At 59.3% G+C, this 18,617-nt stretch overlaps 1 protein-coding gene across 49 annotated transcripts; it reads right to left on the bottom strand.

Annotated features, from left to right (window-relative positions):
* Nucleotides 1-1,703: 1,703 nt before the first annotated feature.
* Nucleotides 1,704-18,288, bottom strand: LOC128915152 (uncharacterized). Of its 49 annotated transcripts, none has more exons than XM_054215092.1 (12): nt 17,832-18,288; nt 15,464-15,640; nt 13,096-13,272; nt 10,728-10,904; nt 8,360-8,536; nt 5,992-6,168; nt 5,738-5,819; nt 4,653-4,854; nt 3,624-4,572; nt 3,370-3,384; nt 2,285-2,486; nt 1,704-2,204 (listed from the first exon to the last, which is right to left on the bottom strand). In XM_054215092.1, the coding sequence occupies exons 1-9, from the start codon at nt 17,981-17,983 to the stop codon at nt 4,430-4,432; spliced, it is 1,464 nt and encodes a 487-aa protein (XP_054071067.1). In that variant the 5' UTR covers nt 17,984-18,288; the 3' UTR covers nt 1,704-2,204; nt 2,285-2,486; nt 3,370-3,384; nt 3,624-4,429. The 49 variants fall into 49 exon arrangements, 47 of the variants coding, with proteins under 47 accessions (XP_054071067.1, XP_054071064.1, XP_054071065.1 ...); XM_054215089.1 differs by having other exon boundaries at nt 2,285-3,253; XM_054215090.1 differs by having other exon boundaries at nt 2,285-3,253; nt 3,370-3,451.
* Nucleotides 18,289-18,617: the final 329 nt, after the last annotated feature.

The raw sequence follows: 18,617 nt of genomic DNA on the forward strand, positions 1-18,617 counted from the left end.
CCCTCCTGGAGACCCCACAGTCCTCTTGGGGACCCAGCCCTCATTGGGACACCAAGTCCTTCCCGGGAACCCCACAGCCCGGCTGGGGACGGCTGACACTGGGGATACTCACAGCCTCACCACTGCAGCTGCCACCTTTGTTTTGGATTTCCACCTGCCAGAGAAAGCTGTCCATGTGCAAGGGGCTTGGCTGTCCCCACTGCTGTCCCCACTGCCCGTGGGCCAGCCCCAGGGGCAATTGGGTCAGGATGCAAGTGCAGGGCTGGCTGTGGGTGCAGGAGCCGTCCCACCACAGCCATGAGACCCAGCTCTGTGCTCACCAGTTCCTTGTAGAAGTCCACCAAGCCCAGGAGGTAGAGGGCGAAGTGAATGCAGTTGTTTTTGCCCGGGTAATACTTGGCTTCGCAGTTCATCACCTCCCTGACTTTACTATAGAAGTCGTTGAGGTCGATCCCACCTTTTTTCCGGTAAACCTCACATTTCCCCCTCTTCTTTTTCATGGGTCTGAAGCCTTCCTTGCTGATGCTACCGCTGTTTCCCACCTCGCTTGTATCTGGAAAACCAAGAGCCATCCCCCACCCAGCTACCCCCACCCTGCTGGCCACATTTTGGCCACTATCACATCCCAAACAGGAGCAAGGGATTAGGTGCTTACTCTGGAAGTGTATGACTTCTCCGTCCCCACAGTAGACGGCCGCGTGCTTGAAGCTGAAGCGTAATCCACCATACGTAACGTCTAAGGGAAACAGCAGTATGTCCCCGGGCGTCAATGTGCTCTCTGACACTTCCTCAAAGATGTTCCCATGCTCGGGGGTGCTCTTGAAAAGCAGAAACTGGATCGCCTGATACTCTCTCTGCCAACCGCACCAGGGAGAGAAGTGAGGAGAAGGCAGAACCAGCACCATCAACCCCCAACACCCCCTGAGACCCCCACGCTGTCAGCAGAGGTCTCACCAAGCTCCTACTTACACGGCTGCTCGACATCTGCAAGGAGAGAGGAACAGAAATGAGAGTCAGTGCTGTGCTTGTGCCGTCCTGCCCATATGTGGAGGGCAGGGTCCCACCTGGCCATCACACCCTGCCCGTGATGGTTCCTGCCAGGTGCATGCGCTTGGCTCGGGCAAAAGTCATCTGTGATGTCAACTTTTCTGAGCTGGAGACATCCTGGGACAAGCCCCGTTCACCATCCCCCCCGTCCCAGTGCAACGGTGGCACGGGCAACTGCCTGCAAAGGGTGTGGAGATGGGAGCATCCTTACCAGGCTACCGATGATGCTTTGAATTGTTTTCTGTGGGATGGAGCTGGGGACGGAGCCGGGCTGCTGTCACCTCCACGAAGGGCTGTGGGAAATGCAGTGGGGACGGGTGGGTGAACTGGCACTGGGGCCAAACCTGACGTCACATCCTTCCTGATGCACATGGGAGGTGGATAAAGACTGAAAGTAAAACCCAAAAGCAGCACAATTGCCAAGATAGCTTTTTTCCATTCCTTAAAACCGGGGTGAATTTGCTAATTCTATGTTAAACATTAACTTTGGTGAGGGAGAGAGACAACGCGGGACTTCCTGGAAATGCTCTTGAGTCAGAGGAGCTGCAGGACATCTCCAAAAGTGCAAGTCATGCAGTGACAGTCCACCCACCTCCCAGTGACCTCCAGCTCCAGCCTGGACCCAGTATTGACCCCTGAGGTACCCCACTGGGGCCTCCAACCAGACAGAGTGCAGCCCTTTGGTCAGTTTTTGCCCCGGCAGCCCAGCAAATATTTCTTTTGATGCTCAGATTCAATCACTGGCAACGAAAGAGGCCTCTGTCTCAGGAGGCCACGGGAACAAAGAGCAGCGGCTCCTGTGGAGGGAGGCAGGAGGGGGTGGCTGCACCAGGGGCGGGACCTTGGTCACTTTCGGGAAAGGAGCTTCTGGGAAAAGGAAAGAGAAAGTGAAAACAACTCAAATCCAGCCTGGTTGGCACAGGGTCTCTGTGCAACTGTTTATTGCCACGTGAGAGGGATGCCAATGCCACCGGCGCCATCCCCATCTCCTGAGGAAGAATGCTCCAGCCCCACTCAAGCCCGGGGCGTATCACCACTTCCATCACTGCAGCGCTGGAGACTTTTCGGAGAGGTGGGCTGCAGTGACGCTCGGCCGGGGTGAGCGTTGGGGTCCCCTAGGGTGGCCACGATCCCCGATGGGGACGTCCCCGAGCTGCCTGTGGGACGGAAGGGACATTGTACTCTTTGTCCCTTCCATGAAGCTGTTCCCATGCTGTGACCACCTCCTGGGGCTCACCTTCCAGGTGGATGATCTCCCCGTCACCGCAGTAGATGCCGGCATGGGCGCCCCACCAGCCTGGGCCCCCGGAGGCCAACGGGAAGAGGAAGAGGTCCCCGGGCTGGGGCTCGGCCACCCCATCGGGGACCACTTCGAAGTGCTGGCCCAGCAGCCCCTCCCAGAGGAAGAACGCTGCCGTGCTCGCTGCCCCGGCCACCACCTGGGGACCCGTTTGTGATTCAGGGCCACTGGTGCTCCGGGGACACCGGCAGCATCACTGACCCGCTGGCTCATTCCCCATCCCCAGTGTCTTGGGTCCCAGCGGCGTGTTCTGTCAGCGCCCGGTGCCACAGCAGAGGCATGGGACCATCTGGGTGCAGGGGCCCTCCTCGCACAGTGACCGCTGGCACAGGCAGACCACTGCGTGGCTGCCGGGTGGTGAGAGCCATCAGGAACTTGTGGTGACAGTGACTCTGGCGGAACGCTGTCCTGTGGCTGCCATCCCCAGCCACTGCAGCTGGATGCAGCCTTGCAGGTCCTCCCAGCTCAGTGGGAATGGATGTCCCTTAGAAAAGGGGACATTGGTGGCATATTCCCAGCCCAGGGAGGGGGGCAGGGAAGGGATCTGTGTCTTGTCCCCACCGATATGGCATCCTGGTGGTGTTGCAGCCATCCCTGCAGCGCTGGCATCCTCACAGGGATGCCACTGTCCCAACCGAGCTGCCATCCTCATAGCGATACACGTGTCCCTGACAAACTAGCATCCTCCTGGCCGTACCACGGTCCCCTCCAAGCCAGCATCCTCACGGGGATGGACTGTGCCCACTGACCCACCATCCTGGCAAGGATGCAGCTGGCCGTGCTGAGCTGGCATCCTCATGGAGATGCCACCATCCCGGTGAGCCATCCCAGACTTCCCTCCTCTAAGATGTCCCCATATTCGGGGGTGCTCTTGAACAGCAGAAACTGGATCGCCTGAGGCTCCCTCTGCCAACCGCACCAGGGAGAGAAGGTGAGGAGGAGGCAGAACCAGCACCATCAACCCCCAACACCCCCTGAGACCCCCACACTGTCGGCGGAGGTCTCACCAAGCTCTGACTTACAAAGCCGCTTGACATCTGCAAGGAGAGAGGAACAGAAATGAGAGTCAGCGCTGTGCTTGTGCCGTCCTGCCCGTGATGGTTCCTGCCAGGTGCAAGCACTTGGCTCAGGCAAAAGTCGGGCAAAAAGTCGTGCTGTCAACTTTTCTGAGCTGGAGACGTCCCGGGACAAGCCCCGTTCACCGTCCCCCCCGTCCCAGTGCAATGGTGGCACGGGCAACTGCCTGCAAAGGGTGTGGAGATGGGAGCATCCTTACCAGGCTACCGATGATGCTTTGAATTGTTTTCTGTGGGATGGAGCTGGGGACGGAGCCGGGCTGCTGTCACCTCCACGAAGGGCTGTGGGAAATGCAGTGGGGACGGGTGGGTGAGCTGGCACTGGGGCCAAACCTGACGTCACACCCTTCATGATGCACGTGGGAGGTGGATAAAGACTGAAAGTAAAACCCAAAAGCAGCACAATTGCCAAGATAGCTTTTTTCCATTCCTTAAAACCGGGGTGAATTTGCTAATTCTATGTTAAACATTAACTTTGGTGAGGGAGAGAGACAACGCGGGACTTCCTGGAAATGCTCTTGAGTCAGAGGAGCTGCAGGACATCTCCAAAAGTGCAAGTCATGCAGTGACAGTCCACCCACCTCCCAGTGACCTTCTCCAGCTCCAGCCTGGACCCAGTATTGACCCCCGAGGTACCCCACTGGGGCCTCCAACCAGACAGGGTGCAGCCCTTTGGTCAGTTTTTGCCCCGGCAGCCCAGCAAATATTTCTTTTGATGCTCAGATTCAATCACTGGCAACGAAAGAGGCCTCTGTCTCAGGAGGCCACGGGAACAAAGAGCAGCGGCTCCTGTGGAGGGAGGCAGGAGGGGGTGGCTGCACCAGGGGCGGGACCTTGGTCACTTTCGGGAAAGGAGCTTCTGGGAAAAGGAAAGAGAAAGTGAAAACAACTCAAATCCAGCCTGGTTGGCACAGGGTCTCTGTGCAACTGGTTATTGCCACGTGAGAGGGATGCCAATGCCACCGGCGCCATCCCCATCTCCTGAGGAAGAATGCTCCAGCCCCACTCAAGCCCGGGGCGTATCACCACTTCCATCACTGCAGCGCTGGAGACTTTTCGGAGAGGTGGGCTGCAGTGACGCTCGGCCGGGGTGAGCGTTGGGGTCCCCTAGGGTGGCCACGATCCCCGATGGGGACGTCCCCGAGCTGCCTGTGGGACGGAAGGGACATTGTACTCTTTGTCCCTTCCATGAAGCTGTTCCCATGCTGTGACCACCTCCTAGGGCTCACCTTCCAGGTGGATGATCTCCCCGTCACCGCAGTAGATGCCGGCATGGGCGCCCCACCAGCCTGGGCCCCCGGAGGCCAACGGGAAGAGGAAGAGGTCCCTGGGCTGGGGCTCGGCCACCCCATCGGGGACCACATCGAAGTGCTGGCCCAGCAGCCCCTCCCAGAGGAAGAACGCTGCCGTGCTCGCTGCCCCGGCCACCACCTGGGGACCCGTTTGTGATTCAGGGCCACTGGTGCTCCGGGGACACCGGCAGCATCACTGACCCGCTGGCTCATTCCCCATCCCCAGTGTCTTGGGTCCCAGCGGCGTGTTCTGTCAGCGCCCGGTGCCACAGCAGAGGCATGGGACCATCTGGGTGCAGGGGCCCTCCTCGCACAGTGACCGCTGGCACAGGCACACCACTGCGTGGCTGCCGGGTGGTGAGAGCCATCAGGAACTTGTGGTGACAGTGACTCTGGCGGAACGCTGTCCTGTGGCTGCCATCCCCAGCCACTGCAGCTGGATGCAGCCTTGCAGGTCCTCCCAGCTCAGTGGGAATGGATGTCCCTTAGAAAAGGGGACATTGGTGGCATATTCCCAGCCCAGGGAGGGGGGCAGGGAAGGGATCTGTGTCTTGTCCCCACCGATATGGCATCCTGGTGGTGTTGCAGCCATCCCTGCAGCGCTGGCATCCTCACAGGGATGCCACTGTCCCAACCGAGCTGCCATCCTCATAGCGATACACGTGTCCCTGACAAACTAGCATCCTCCTGGCCGTACCACGGTCCCCTCCAAGCCAGCATCCTCACGGGGATGGACTGTGCCCACTGACCCACCATCCTGGCAAGGATGCAGCTGGCCGTGCTGAGCTGGCATCCTCATGGAGATGCCACCATCCCGGTGAGCCATCCCAGACTTCCCTCCTCTAAGATGTCCCCATATTCGGGGGTGCTCTTGAACAGCAGAAACTGGATCGCCTGAGGCTCCCTCTGCCAACCGCACCAGGGAGAGAAGGTGAGGAGGAGGCAGAACCAGCACCATCAACCCCCAACACCCCCTGAGACCCCCACACTGTCGGCGGAGGTCTCACCAAGCTCTGACTTACAAAGCCGCTTGACATCTGCAAGGAGAGAGGAACAGAAATGAGAGTCAGCGCTGTGCTTGTGCCGTCCTGCCCGTGATGGTTCCTGCCAGGTGCAAGCACTTGGCTCAGGCAAAAGTCGGGCAAAAAGTCGTGCTGTCAACTTTTCTGAGCTGGAGACGTCCCAGGACAAGCCCCGTTCACCGTCCCCCCCGTCCCAGTGCAATGGTGGCACGGGCAACTGCCTGCAAAGGGTGTGGAGATGGGAGCATCCTTACCAGGCTACCGATGATGCTTTGAATTGTTTTCTGTGGGATGGAGCTGGGGACGGAGCCGGGCTGCTGTCACCTCCACGAAGGGCTGTGGGAAATGCAGTGGGGACGGGTGGGTGAGCTGGCACTGGGGCCAAACCTGACGTCACACCCTTCATGATGCACGTGGGAGGTGGATAAAGACTGAAAGTAAAACCCAAAAGCAGCACAATTGCCAAGATAGCTTTTTTCCATTCCTTAAAACCGGGGTGAATTTGCTAATTCTATGTTAAACATTAACTTTGGTGAGGGAGAGAGACAACGCGGGACTTCCTGGAAATGCTCTTGAGTCAGAGGAGCTGCAGGACATCTCCAAAAGTGCAAGTCATGCAGTGACAGTCCACCCACCTCCCAGTGACCTTCTCCAGCTCCAGCCTGGACCCAGTATTGACCCCTGAGGTACCCCACTGGGGCCTCCAACCAGACAGGGTGCAGCCCTTTGGTCAGTTTTTGCCCCGGCAGCCCAGCAAATATTTCTTTTGATGCTCAGATTCAATCACTGGCAACGAAAGAGGCCTCTGTCTCAGGAGGCCACGGGAACAAAGAGCAGCGGCTCCTGTGGAGGGAGGCAGGAGGGGGTGGCTGCACCAGGGGCGGGACCTTGGTCACTTTCGGGAAAGGAGCTTCTGGGAAAAGGAAAGAGAAAGTGAAAACAACTCAAATCCAGCCTGGTTGGCACAGGGTCTCTGTGCAACTGGTTATTGCCACGTGAGAGGGATGCCAATGCCACCGGCGCCATCCCCATCTCCTGAGGAAGAATGCTCCAGCCCCACTCAAGCCCGGGGCGTATCACCACTTCCATCACTGCAGCGCTGGAGACTTTTCGGAGAGGTGGGCTGCAGTGACGCTCGGCCGGGGTGAGCGTTGGGGTCCCCTAGGGTGGCCACGATCCCCGATGGGGACGTCCCCGAGCTGCCTGTGGGACGGAAGGGACATTGTACTCTTTGTCCCTTCCATGAAGCTGTTCCCATGCTGTGACCACCTCCTAGGGCTCACCTTCCAGGTGGATGATCTCCCTGTCACCGCAGTAGATGCCGGCATGGGCGCCCCACCAGCCTGGGCCCCCGGAGGCCAACGGGAAGAGGAAGAGGTCCCCGGGCTGGGGCTCGGCCACCCCATCAGGGACCACATCGAAGTGCTGGCCCAGCAGCCCCTCCCAGAGGAAGAACGCTGCCGTGCTCGCTGCCCCGGCCACCACCTGGGGACCCGTTTGTGATTCAGGGCCACTGGTGCTCCGGGGACACCGGCAGCATCACTGACCCGCTGGCTCATTCCCCATCCCCAGTGTCTTGGGTCCCAGCGGCGTGTTCTGTCAGCGCCCGGTGCCACAGCAGAGGCATGGGACCATCTGGGTGCAGGGGCCCTCCTCGCACAGTGACCGCTGGCACAGGCACACCACTGCGTGGCTGCCGGGTGGTGAGAGCCATCAGGAACTTGTGGTGACAGTGACTCTGGCGGAACGCTGTCCTGTGGCTGCCATCCCCAGCCACTGCAGCTGGATGCAGCCTTGCAGGTCCTCCCAGCTCAGTGGGAATGGATGTCCCTTAGAAAAGGGGACATTGGTGGCATATTCCCAGCCCAGGGAGGGGGGCAGGGAAGGGATCTGTGTCTTGTCCCCACCGATATGGCATCCTGGTGGTGTTGCAGCCATCCCTGCAGCGCTGGCATCCTCACAGGGATGCCACTGTCCCAACCGAGCTGCCATCCTCATAGTGATACACGTGTCCCTGACAAACTAGCATCCTCCTGGCCGTACCACGGTCCCCTCCAAGCCAGCATCCTCACGGGGATGGACTGTGCCCACTGACCCACCATCCTGGCAAGGATGCAGCTGGCCGTGCTGAGCTGGCATCCTCATGGAGATGCCACCATCCCGGTGAGCCATCCCAGACTTCCCTCCTCTAAGATGTCCCCATATTCGGAGGTGCTCTTGAACAGCAGAAACTGGATCGCCTGAGGCTCCCTCTGCCAACCGCACCAGGGAGAGAAGGTGAGGAGGAGGCAGAACCAGCACCATCAACCCCCAACACCCCCTGAGACCCCCACACTGTCGGCGGAGGTCTCACCAAGCTCTGACTTACAAAGCCGCTTGACATCTGCAAGGAGAGAGGAACAGAAATGAGAGTCAGCGCTGTGCTTGTGCCGTCCTGCCCGTGATGGTTCCTGCCAGGTGCAAGCACTTGGCTCAGGCAAAAGTCGGGCAAAAAGTCGTGCTGTCAACTTTTCTGAGCTGGAGACGTCCCGGGACAAGCCCCGTTCACCATCCCCCCCGTCCCAGTGCAACGGTGGCACGGGCAACTGCCTGCAAAGGGTGTGGAGATGGGAGCATCCTTACCAGGCTACCGATGATGCTTTGAATTGTTTTCTGTGGGATGGAGCTGGGGACGGAGCCGGGCTGCTGTCACCTCCACGAAGGGCTGTGGGAAATGCAGTGGGGACGGGTGGGTGAGCTGGCACTGGGGCCAAACCTGACGTCACACCCTTCATGATGCACGTGGGAGGTGGATAAAGACTGAAAGTAAAACCCAAAAGCAGCACAATTGCCAAGATAGCTTTTTTCCATTCCTTAAAACCGGGGTGAATTTGCTAATTCTATGTTAAACATTAACTTTGGTGAGGGAGAGAGACAACGCGGGACTTCCTGGAAATGCTCTTGAGTCAGAGGAGCTGCAGGACATCTCCAAAAGTGCAAGTCATGCAGTGACAGTCCACCCACCTCCCAGTGACCTTCTCCAGCTCCAGCCTGGACCCAGTATTGACCCCCGAGGTACCCCACTGGGGCCTCCAACCAGACAGGGTGCAGCCCTTTGGTCAGTTTTTGCCCCGGCAGCCCAGCAAATATTTCTTTTGATGCTCAGATTCAATCACTGGCAACGAAAGAGGCCTCTGTCTCAGGAGGCCACGGGAACAAAGAGCAGCGGCTCCTGTGGAGGGAGGCAGGAGGGGGTGGCTGCACCAGGGGCGGGACCTTGGTCACTTTCGGGAAAGGAGCTTCTGGGAAAAGGAAAGAGAAAGTGAAAACAACTCAAATCCAGCCTGGTTGGCACAGGGTCTCTGTGCAACTGTTTATTGCCACGTGAGAGGGATGCCAATGCCACCGGCGCCATCCCCATCTCCTGAGGAAGAATGCTCCAGCCCCACTCAAGCCCGGGGCGTATCACCACTTCCATCACTGCAGCGCTGGAGACTTTTCGGAGAGGTGGGCTGCAGTGACGCTCGGCCGGGGTGAGCGTTGGGGTCCCCTAGGGTGGCCACGATCCCCGATGGGGACGTCCCCGAGCTGCCTGTGGGACGGAAGGGACATTGTACTCTTTGTCCCTTCCATGAAGCTGTTCCCATGCTGTGACCACCTCCTAGGGCTCACCTTCCAGGTGGATGATCTCCCCGTCACCGCAGTAGATGCCGGCATGGGCGCCCCACCAGCCTGGGCCCCCGGAGGCCAACGGGAAGAGGAAGAGGTCCCTGGGCTGGGGCTCAGCCACCCCATCGGGGACCACATCGAAGTGCTGGCCCAGCAGCCCCTCCCAGAGGAAGAACGCTGCCGTGCTCGCTGCCCCGGCCACCACCTGGGGACCCGTTTGTGATTCAGGGCCACTGGTGCTCCGGGGACACCGGCAGCATCACTGACCCGCTGGCTCATTCCCCATCCCCAGTGTCTTGGGTCCCAGCGGCGTGTTCTGTCAGCGCCCGGTGCCACAGCAGAGGCATGGGACCATCTGGGTGCAGGGGCCCTCCTCGCACAGTGACCGCTGGCACAGGCACACCACTGCGTGGCTGCCGGGTGGTGAGAGCCATCAGGAACTTGTGGTGACAGTGACTCTGGCGGAACGCTGTCCTGTGGCTGCCATCCCCAGCCACTGCAGCTGGATGCAGCCTTGCAGGTCCTCCCAGCTCAGTGGGAATGGATGTCCCTTAGAAAAGGGGACATTGGTGGCATATTCCCAGCCCAGGGAGGGGGGCAGGGAAGGGATCTGTGTCTTGTCCCCACCGATATGGCATCCTGGTGGTGTTGCAGCCATCCCTGCAGCGCTGGCATCCTCACAGGGATGCCACTGTCCCAACCGAGCTGCCATCCTCATAGCGATACACGTGTCCCTGACAAACTAGCATCCTCCTGGCCGTACCACGGTCCCCTCCAAGCCAGCATCCTCACGGGGATGGACTGTGCCCACTGACCCACCATCCTGGCAAGGATGCAGCTGGCCGTGCTGAGCTGGCATCCTCATGGAGATGCCACCATCCCGGTGAGCCATCCCAGACTTCCCTCCTCTAAGATGTCCCCATATTCGGGGGTGCTCTTGAACAGCAGAAACTGGATCGCCTGAGGCTCCCTCTGCCAACCGCACCAGGGAGAGAAGGTGAGGAGGAGGCAGAACCAGCACCATCAACCCCCAACACCCCCTGAGACCCCCACACTGTCGGCGGAGGTCTCACCAAGCTCTGACTTACAAAGCCGCTTGACATCTGCAAGGAGAGAGGAACAGAAATGAGAGTCAGCGCTGTGCTTGTGCCGTCCTGCCCGTGATGGTTCCTGCCAGGTGCAAGCACTTGGCTCAGGCAAAAGTCGGGCAAAAAGTCGTGCTGTCAACTTTTCTGAGCTGGAGACGTCCCGGGACAAGCCCCGTTCACCGTCCCCCCCGTCCCAGTGCAATGGTGGCACGGGCAACTGCCTGCAAAGGGTGTGGAGATGGGAGCATCCTTACCAGGCTACCGATGATGCTTTGAATTGTTTTCTGTGGGATGGAGCTGGGGACGGAGCCGGGCTGCTGTCACCTCCACGAAGGGCTGTGGGAAATGCAGTGGGGACGGGTGGGTGAGCTGGCACTGGGGCCAAACCTGACGTCACACCCTTCATGATGCACGTGGGAGGTGGATAAAGACTGAAAGTAAAACCCAAAAGCAGCACAATTGCCAAGATAGCTTTTTTCCATTCCTTAAAACCGGGGTGAATTTGCTAATTCTATGTTAAACATTAACTTTGGTGAGGGAGAGAGACAACGCGGGACTTCCTGGAAATGCTCTTGAGTCAGAGGAGCTGCAGGACATCTCCAAAAGTGCAAGTCATGCAGTGACAGTCCACCCACCTCCCAGTGACCTTCTCCAGCTCCAGCCTGGACCCAGTATTGACCCCCGAGGTACCCCACTGGGGCCTCCAACCAGACAGGGTGCAGCCCTTTGGTCAGTTTTTGCCCCGGCAGCCCAGCAAATATTTCTTTTGATGCTCAGATTCAATCACTGGCAACGAAAGAGGCCTCTGTCTCAGGAGGCCACGGGAACAAAGAGCAGCGGCTCCTGTGGAGGGAGGCAGGAGGGGGTGGCTGCACCAGGGGCGGGACCTTGGTCACTTTCGGGAAAGGAGCTTCTGGGAAAAGGAAAGAGAAAGTGAAAACAACTCAAATCCAGCCTGGTTGGCACAGGGTCTCTGTGCAACTGGTTATTGCCACGTGAGAGGGATGCCAATGCCACCGGCGCCATCCCCATCTCCTGAGGAAGAATGCTCCAGCCCCACTCAAGCCCGGGGCGTATCACCACTTCCATCACTGCAGCGCTGGAGACTTTTCGGAGAGGTGGGCTGCAGTGACGCTCGGCCGGGGTGAGCGTTGGGGTCCCCTAGGGTGGCCACGATCCCCGATGGGGACGTCCCCGAGCTGCCTGTGGGACGGAAGGGACATTGTACTCTTTGTCCCTTCCATGAAGCTGTTCCCATGCTGTGACCACCTCCTAGGGCTCACCTTCCAGGTGGATGATCTCCCCGTCACCGCAGTAGATGCCGGCATGGGCGCCCCACCAGCCTGGGCCCCCGGAGGCCAACGGGAAGAGGAAGAGGTCCCTGGGCTGGGGCTCAGCCACCCCATCGGGGACCACATCGAAGTGCTGGCCCAGCAGCCCCTCCCAGAGGAAGAACGCTGCCGTGCTCGCTGCCCCGGCCACCACCTGGGGACCCGTTTGTGATTCAGGGCCACTGGTGCTCCGGGGACACCGGCAGCATCACTGACCCGCTGGCTCATTCCCCATCCCCAGTGTCTTGGGTCCCAGCGGCGTGTTCTGTCAGCGCCCGGTGCCACAGCAGAGGCATGGGACCATCTGGGTGCAGGGGCCCTCCTCGCACAGTGACCGCTGGCACAGGCACACCACTGCGTGGCTGCCGGGTGGTGAGAGCCATCAGGAACTTGTGGTGACAGTGACTCTGGCGGAACGCTGTCCTGTGGCTGCCATCCCCAGCCACTGCAGCTGGATGCAGCCTTGCAGGTCCTCCCAGCTCAGTGGGAATGGATGTCCCTTAGAAAAGGGGACATTGGTGGCATATTCCCAGCCCAGGGAGGGGGGCAGGGAAGGGATCTGTGTCTTGTCCCCACCGATATGGCATCCTGGTGGTGTTGCAGCCATCCCTGCAGCGCTGGCATCCTCACAGGGATGCCACTGTCCCAACCGAGCTGCCATCCTCATAGCGATACACGTGTCCCTGACAAACTAGCATCCTCCTGGCCGTACCACGGTCCCCTCCAAGCCAGCATCCTCACGGGGATGGACTGTGCCCACTGACCCACCATCCTGGCAAGGATGCAGCTGGCCGTGCTGAGCTGGCATCCTCATGGAGATGCCACCATCCCGGTGAGCCATCCCAGACTTCCCTCCTCTAAGATGTCCCCATATTCGGGGGTGCTCTTGAACAGCAGAAACTGGATCGCCTGAGGCTCCCTCTGCCAACCGCACCAGGGAGAGAAGGTGAGGAGGAGGCAGAACCAGCACCATCAACCCCCAACACCCCCTGAGACCCCCACACTGTCGGCGGAGGTCTCACCAAGCTCTGACTTACAAAGCCGCTTGACATCTGCAAGGAGAGAGGAACAGAAATGAGAGTCAGCGCTGTGCTTGTGCCGTCCTGCCCGTGATGGTTCCTGCCAGGTGCAAGCACTTGGCTCAGGCAAAAGTCGGGCAAAAAGTCGTGCTGTCAACTTTTCTGAGCTGGAGACGTCCCGGGACAAGCCCCGTTCACCGTCCCCCCCGTCCCAGTGCAATGGTGGCACGGGCAACTGCCTGCAAAGGGTGTGGAGATGGGAGCATCCTTACCAGGCTACCGATGATGCTTTGAATTGTTTTCTGTGGGATGGAGCTGGGGACGGAGCCGGGCTGCTGTCACCTCCACGAAGGGCTGTGGGAAATGCAGTGGGGACGGGTGGGTGAGCTGGCACTGGGGCCAAACCTGACGTCACACCCTTCATGATGCACGTGGGAGGTGGATAAAGACTGAAAGTAAAACCCAAAAGCAGCACAATTGCCAAGATAGCTTTTTTCCATTCCTTAAAACCGGGGTGAATTTGCTAATTCTATGTTAAACATTAACTTTGGTGAGGGAGAGAGACAACGCGGGACTTCCTGGAAATGCTCTTGAGTCAGAGGAGCTGCAGGACATCTCCAAAAGTGCAAGTCATGCAGTGACAGTCCACCCACCTCCCAGTGACCTTCTCCAGCTCCAGCCTGGACCCAGTATTGACCCCCGAGGTACCCCACTGGGGCCTCCAACCAGACAGGGTGCAGCCCTTTGGTCAGTTTTTGCCCCGGCAGCCCAGCAAATATTTCTTTTGATGCTCAGATTCAATCACTGGCAACGAAAGAGGCCTCTGTCTCAGGAGGCCACGGGAACAAAGAGCAGCGGCTCCTGTGGAGGGAGGCAGGAGGGGGTGGCTGCACCAGGGGCGGGACCTTGGTCACTTTCGGGAAAGGAGCTTCTGGGAAAAGGAAAGAGAAAGTGAAAACAACTCAAATCCAGCCTGGTTGGCACAGGGTCTCTGTGCAACTGGTTATTGCCACGTGAGAGGGATGCCAATGCCACCGGCGCCATCCCCATCTCCTGAGGAAGAATGCTCCAGCCCCACTCAAGCCCGGGGCGTATCACCACTTCCATCACTGCAGCGCTGGAGACTTTTCGGAGAGGTGGGCTGCAGTGACGCTCGGCCGGGGTGAGCGTTGGGGTCCCCTAGGGTGGCCACGATCCCCGATGGGGACGTCCCCGAGCTGCCTGTGGGACGGAAGGGACATTGTACTCTTTGTCCCTTCCATGAAGCTGTTCCCATGCTGTGACCACCTCCTAGGGCTCACCTTCCAGGTGGATGATCTCCCCGTCACCGCAGTAGATGCCGGCATGGGCGCCCCACCAGCCTGGGCCCCCGGAGGCCAACGGGAAGAGGAAGAGGTCCCCGGGCTGGGGCTCAGCCACCCCATCGGGGACCACATCGAAGTGCTGGCCCAGCAGCCCCTCCCAGAGGAAGAACGCTGCCGTGCTCGCTGCCCCGGCCACCACCTGGGGACCCGTTTGTGATTCAGGGCCACTGGTGCTCCGGGGACACCGGCAGCATCACTGACCCGCTGGCTCATTCCCCATCCCCAGTGTCTTGGGTCCCAGCGGCGTGTTCTGTCAGCGCCCGGTGCCACAGCAGAGGCATGGGACCATCTGGGTGCAGGGGCCCTCCTCGCACAGTGACCGCTGGCACAGGCACACCACTGCGTGGCTGCCGGGTGGTGAGAGCCATCAGGAACTTGTGGTGACAGTGACTCTGGCGGAACGCTGTCCTGTGGCTGCCATCCCCAGCCACTGCAGCTGGATGCAGCCTTGCAGGTCCTCCCAGCTCAGTGGGAATGGATGTCCCTTAGAAAAGGGGACATTGGTGGCATATTCCCAGCCCAGGGAGGGGGGCAGGGAAGGGATCTGTGTCTTGTCCCCACCGATATGGCATCCTGGTGGTGTTGCAGCCATCCCTGCAGCGCTGGCATCCTCACAGGGATGCCACTGTCCCAACCGAGCTGCCATCCTCATAGTGATACACGTGTCCCTGACAAACTAGCATCCTCCTGGCCGTACCACGGTCCCCTCCAAGCCAGCATCCTCACGGGGATGGACTGTGCCCACTGACCCACCATCCTGGCAAGGATGCAGCTGGCCGTGCTGAGCTGGCATCCTCATGGAGATGCCACCATCCCGGTGAGCCATCCCAGACTTCCCTCCTCTAAGATGTCCCCATATTCGGAGGTGCTCTTGAACAGCAGAAACTGGATCGCCTGAGGCTCCCTCTGCCAACCGCACCAGGGAGAGAAGGTGAGGAGGAGGCAGAACCAGCACCATCAACCCCCAACACCCCCTGAGACCCCCACACTGTCGGCGGAGGTCTCACCAAGCTCTGACTTACAAAGCCGCTTGACATCTGCAAGGAGAGAGGAACAGAAATGAGAGTCAGCGCTGTGCTTGTGCCGTCCTGCCCGTGATGGTTCCTGCCAGGTGCAAGCACTTGGCTCAGGCAAAAGTCGGGCAAAAAGTCGTGCTGTCAACTTTTCTGAGCTGGAGACGTCCCGGGACAAGCCCCGTTCACCATCCCCCCCGTCCCAGTGCAACGGTGGCACGGGCAACTGCCTGCAAAGGGTGTGGAGATGGGAGCATCCTTACCAGGCTACCGATGATGCTTTGAATTGTTTTCTGTGGGATGGAGCTGGGGACGGAGCCGGGCTGCTGTCACCTCCACGAAGGGCTGTGGGAAATGCAGTGGGGACGGGTGGGTGAGCTGGCACTGGGGCCAAACCTGACGTCACACCCTTCATGATGCACGTGGGAGGTGGATAAAGACTGAAAGTAAAACCCAAAAGCAGCACAATTGCCAAGATAGCTTTTTTCCATTCCTTAAAACCGGGGTGAATTTGCTAATTCTATGTTAAACATTAACTTTGGTGAGGGAGAGAGACAACGCGGGACTTCCTGGAAATGCTCTTGAGTCAGAGGAGCTGCAGGACATCTCCAAAAGTGCAAGTCATGCAGTGACAGTCCACCCACCTCCCAGTGACCTTCTCCAGCTCCAGCCTGGACCCAGTATTGACCCCCGAGGTACCCCACTGGGGCCTCCAACCAGACAGGGTGCAGCCCTTTGGTCAGTTTTTGCCCCGGCAGCCCAGCAAATATTTCTTTTGATGCTCAGATTCAATCACTGGCAACGAAAGAGGCCTCTGTCTCAGGAGGCCACGGGAACAAAGAGCAGCGGCTCCTGTGGAGGGAGGCAGGAGGGGGTGGCTGCACCAGGGGCGGGACCTTGGTCACTTTCGGGAAAGGAGCTTCTGGGAAAAGGAAAGAGAAAGTGAAAACAACTCAAATCCAGCCTGGTTGGCACAGGGTCTCTGTGCAACTGTTTATTGCCACGTGAGAGGGATGCCAATGCCACCGGCGCCATCCCCATCTCCTGAGGAAGAATGCTCCAGCCCCACTCAAGCCCGGGGCGTATCACCACTTCCATCACTGCAGCGCTGGAGACTTTTCGGAGAGGTGGGCTGCAGTGACGCTCGGCCGGGGTGAGCGTTGGGGTCCCCTAGGGTGGCCACGATCCCCGATGGGGACGTCCCCGAGCTGCCTGTGGGACGGAAGGGACATTGTACTCTTTGTCCCTTCCATGAAGCTGTTCCCATGCTGTGACCACCTCCTAGGGCTCACCTTCCAGGTGGATGATCTCCCCGTCACCGCAGTAGATGCCGGCATGGGCGCCCCACCAGCCTGGGCCCCCGGAGGCCAACGGGAAGAGGAAGAGGTCCCTGGGCTGGGGCTCAGCCACCCCATCGGGGACCACATCGAAGTGCTGGCCCAGCAGCCCCTCCCAGAGGAAGAACGCTGCCGTGCTCGCTGCCCCGGCCACCACCTGGGGACCCGTTTGTGATTCAGGGCCACTGGTGCTCCGGGGACACCGGCAGCATCACTGACCCGCTGGCTCATTCCCCATCCCCAGTGTCTTGGGTCCCAGCGGCGTGTTCTGTCAGCGCCCGGTGCCACAGCAGAGGCATGGGACCATCTGGGTGCAGGGGCCCTCCTCGCACAGTGACCGCTGGCACAGGCACACCACTGCGTGGCTGCCGGGTGGTGAGAGCCATCAGGAACTTGTGGTGACAGTGACTCTGGCGGAACGCTGTCCTGTGGCTGCCATCCCCAGCCACTGCAGCTGGATGCAGCCTTGCAGGTCCTCCCAGCTCAGTGGGAATGGATGTCCCTTAGAAAAGGGGACATTGGTGGCATATTCCCAGCCCAGGGAGGGGGGCAGGGAAGGGATCTGTGTCTTGTCCCCACCGATATGGCATCCTGGTGGTGTTGCAGCCATCCCTGCAGCGCTGGCATCCTCACAGGGATGCCACTGTCCCAACCGAGCTGCCATCCTCATAGCGATACACGTGTCCCTGACAAACTAGCATCCTCCTGGCCGTACCACGGTCCCCTCCAAGCCAGCATCCTCACGGGGATGGACTGTGCCCACTGACCCACCATCCTGGCAAGGATGCAGCTGGCCGTGCTGAGCTGGCATCCTCATGGAGATGCCACCATCCCGGTGAGCCATCCCAGACTTCCCTCCTCTAAGATGTCCCCATATTCGGGGGTGCTCTTGAACAGCAGAAACTGGATCGCCTGAGGCTCCCTCTGCCAACCGCACCAGGGAGAGAAGGTGAGGAGGAGGCAGAACCAGCACCATCAACCCCCAACACCCCCTGAGACCCCCACACTGTCGGCGGAGGTCTCACCAAGCTCTGACTTACAAAGCTGCTTGACATCTGCAAGGAGAGAGGAACAGAAATGAGAGTCAGCGCTGTGCTTGTGCCGTCCTGCCCGTGATGGTTCCTGCCAGGTGCAAGCACTTGGCTCAGGCAAAAGTCGGGCAAAAAGTCGTGCTGTCAACTTTTCTGAGCTGGAGACGTCCCGGGACAAGCCCCGTTCACCGTCCCCCCCGTCCCAGTGCAATGGTGGCACGGGCAACTGCCTGCAAAGGGTGTGGAGATGGGAGCATCCTTACCAGGCTACCGATGATGCTTTGAATTGTTTTCTGTGGGATGGAGCTGGGGACGGAGCCGGGCTGCTGTCACCTCCACGAAGGGCTGTGGGAAATGCAGTGGGGACGGGTGGGTGAGCTGGCACTGGGGCCAAACCTGACGTCACACCCTTCATGATGCACGTGATAAAGACTGAAAGTAAAACCCAAAAGCAGCACAATTGCCAAGATAGCTTTTTTCCATTCCTTAAAACCGGGGTGAATTTGCTAATTCTATGTTAAACATTAACTTTGGTGAGGGAGAGAGACAACGCGGGACTTCCTGGAAATGCTCTTGAGTCAGAGGAGCTGCAGGACATCTCCAAAAGTGCGAGTCATGCAGCGACAGCCCACCCACCTCCCAGTGACCTTCTCCAGCCCCGGCCTGCTCAGGAACCTGGCTTCTCGCTTTTGATCCCTGCCCCATAGAAGCCACAGGAACATTTCCCCCTCGCTGGGGAACGAAACTTCCCCTCTGGTGGGAATGAAGCCTCACAGAATCTCTCCCATTAATATGGGAACTGCAAGAGTCCCCAAATGAAAGCCTGGAGAGAGACCCAAAGCAGCTTTAAATAATCCCAAAGGAGGAATATTTTCAAAGGATCACAGAACAGCTGAGGTTGGAGGCACCTCTGGAAGTCATCTGTTTCAGCCTCAACATAGCGCTCCTTGCCCATGACTATGTCCAGATGACTTTTGAATACCTCCAAGGATCGAGGCTCCAGAGCATCCCTGGGTGCCCAGTGCCAGGAGTCGGTCACCCTCGCAGTG

Source organism: Rissa tridactyla, chromosome 9 (genome assembly GCF_028500815.1).
Source record: "Rissa tridactyla isolate bRisTri1 chromosome 9, bRisTri1.patW.cur.20221130, whole genome shotgun sequence".
In the NCBI taxonomy this organism is placed as follows: domain Eukaryota; kingdom Metazoa; phylum Chordata; class Aves; order Charadriiformes; family Laridae; genus Rissa; species Rissa tridactyla.

Bases quoted from the DNA above. Each gene is read 5' to 3' on its own strand.
- LOC128915152 (XM_054215083.1), bottom strand. From the start codon at position 17,983: ATGAAGGGTGTGACGTCAGGTTTGGCCCCAGTGCCAGCTCACCCACCC. The intron at 13,273-15,463 runs GTAAGGATGCTC...TTTTACTTTCAG, and splicing joins AAAGCATCATCGGTAGCCTG to TCTTTATCCACCTCCCACGT. The intron at 8,537-10,727 runs GTAAGGATGCTC...TTTTACTTTCAG, and splicing joins AAAGCATCATCGGTAGCCTG to TCTTTATCCACCTCCCACGT.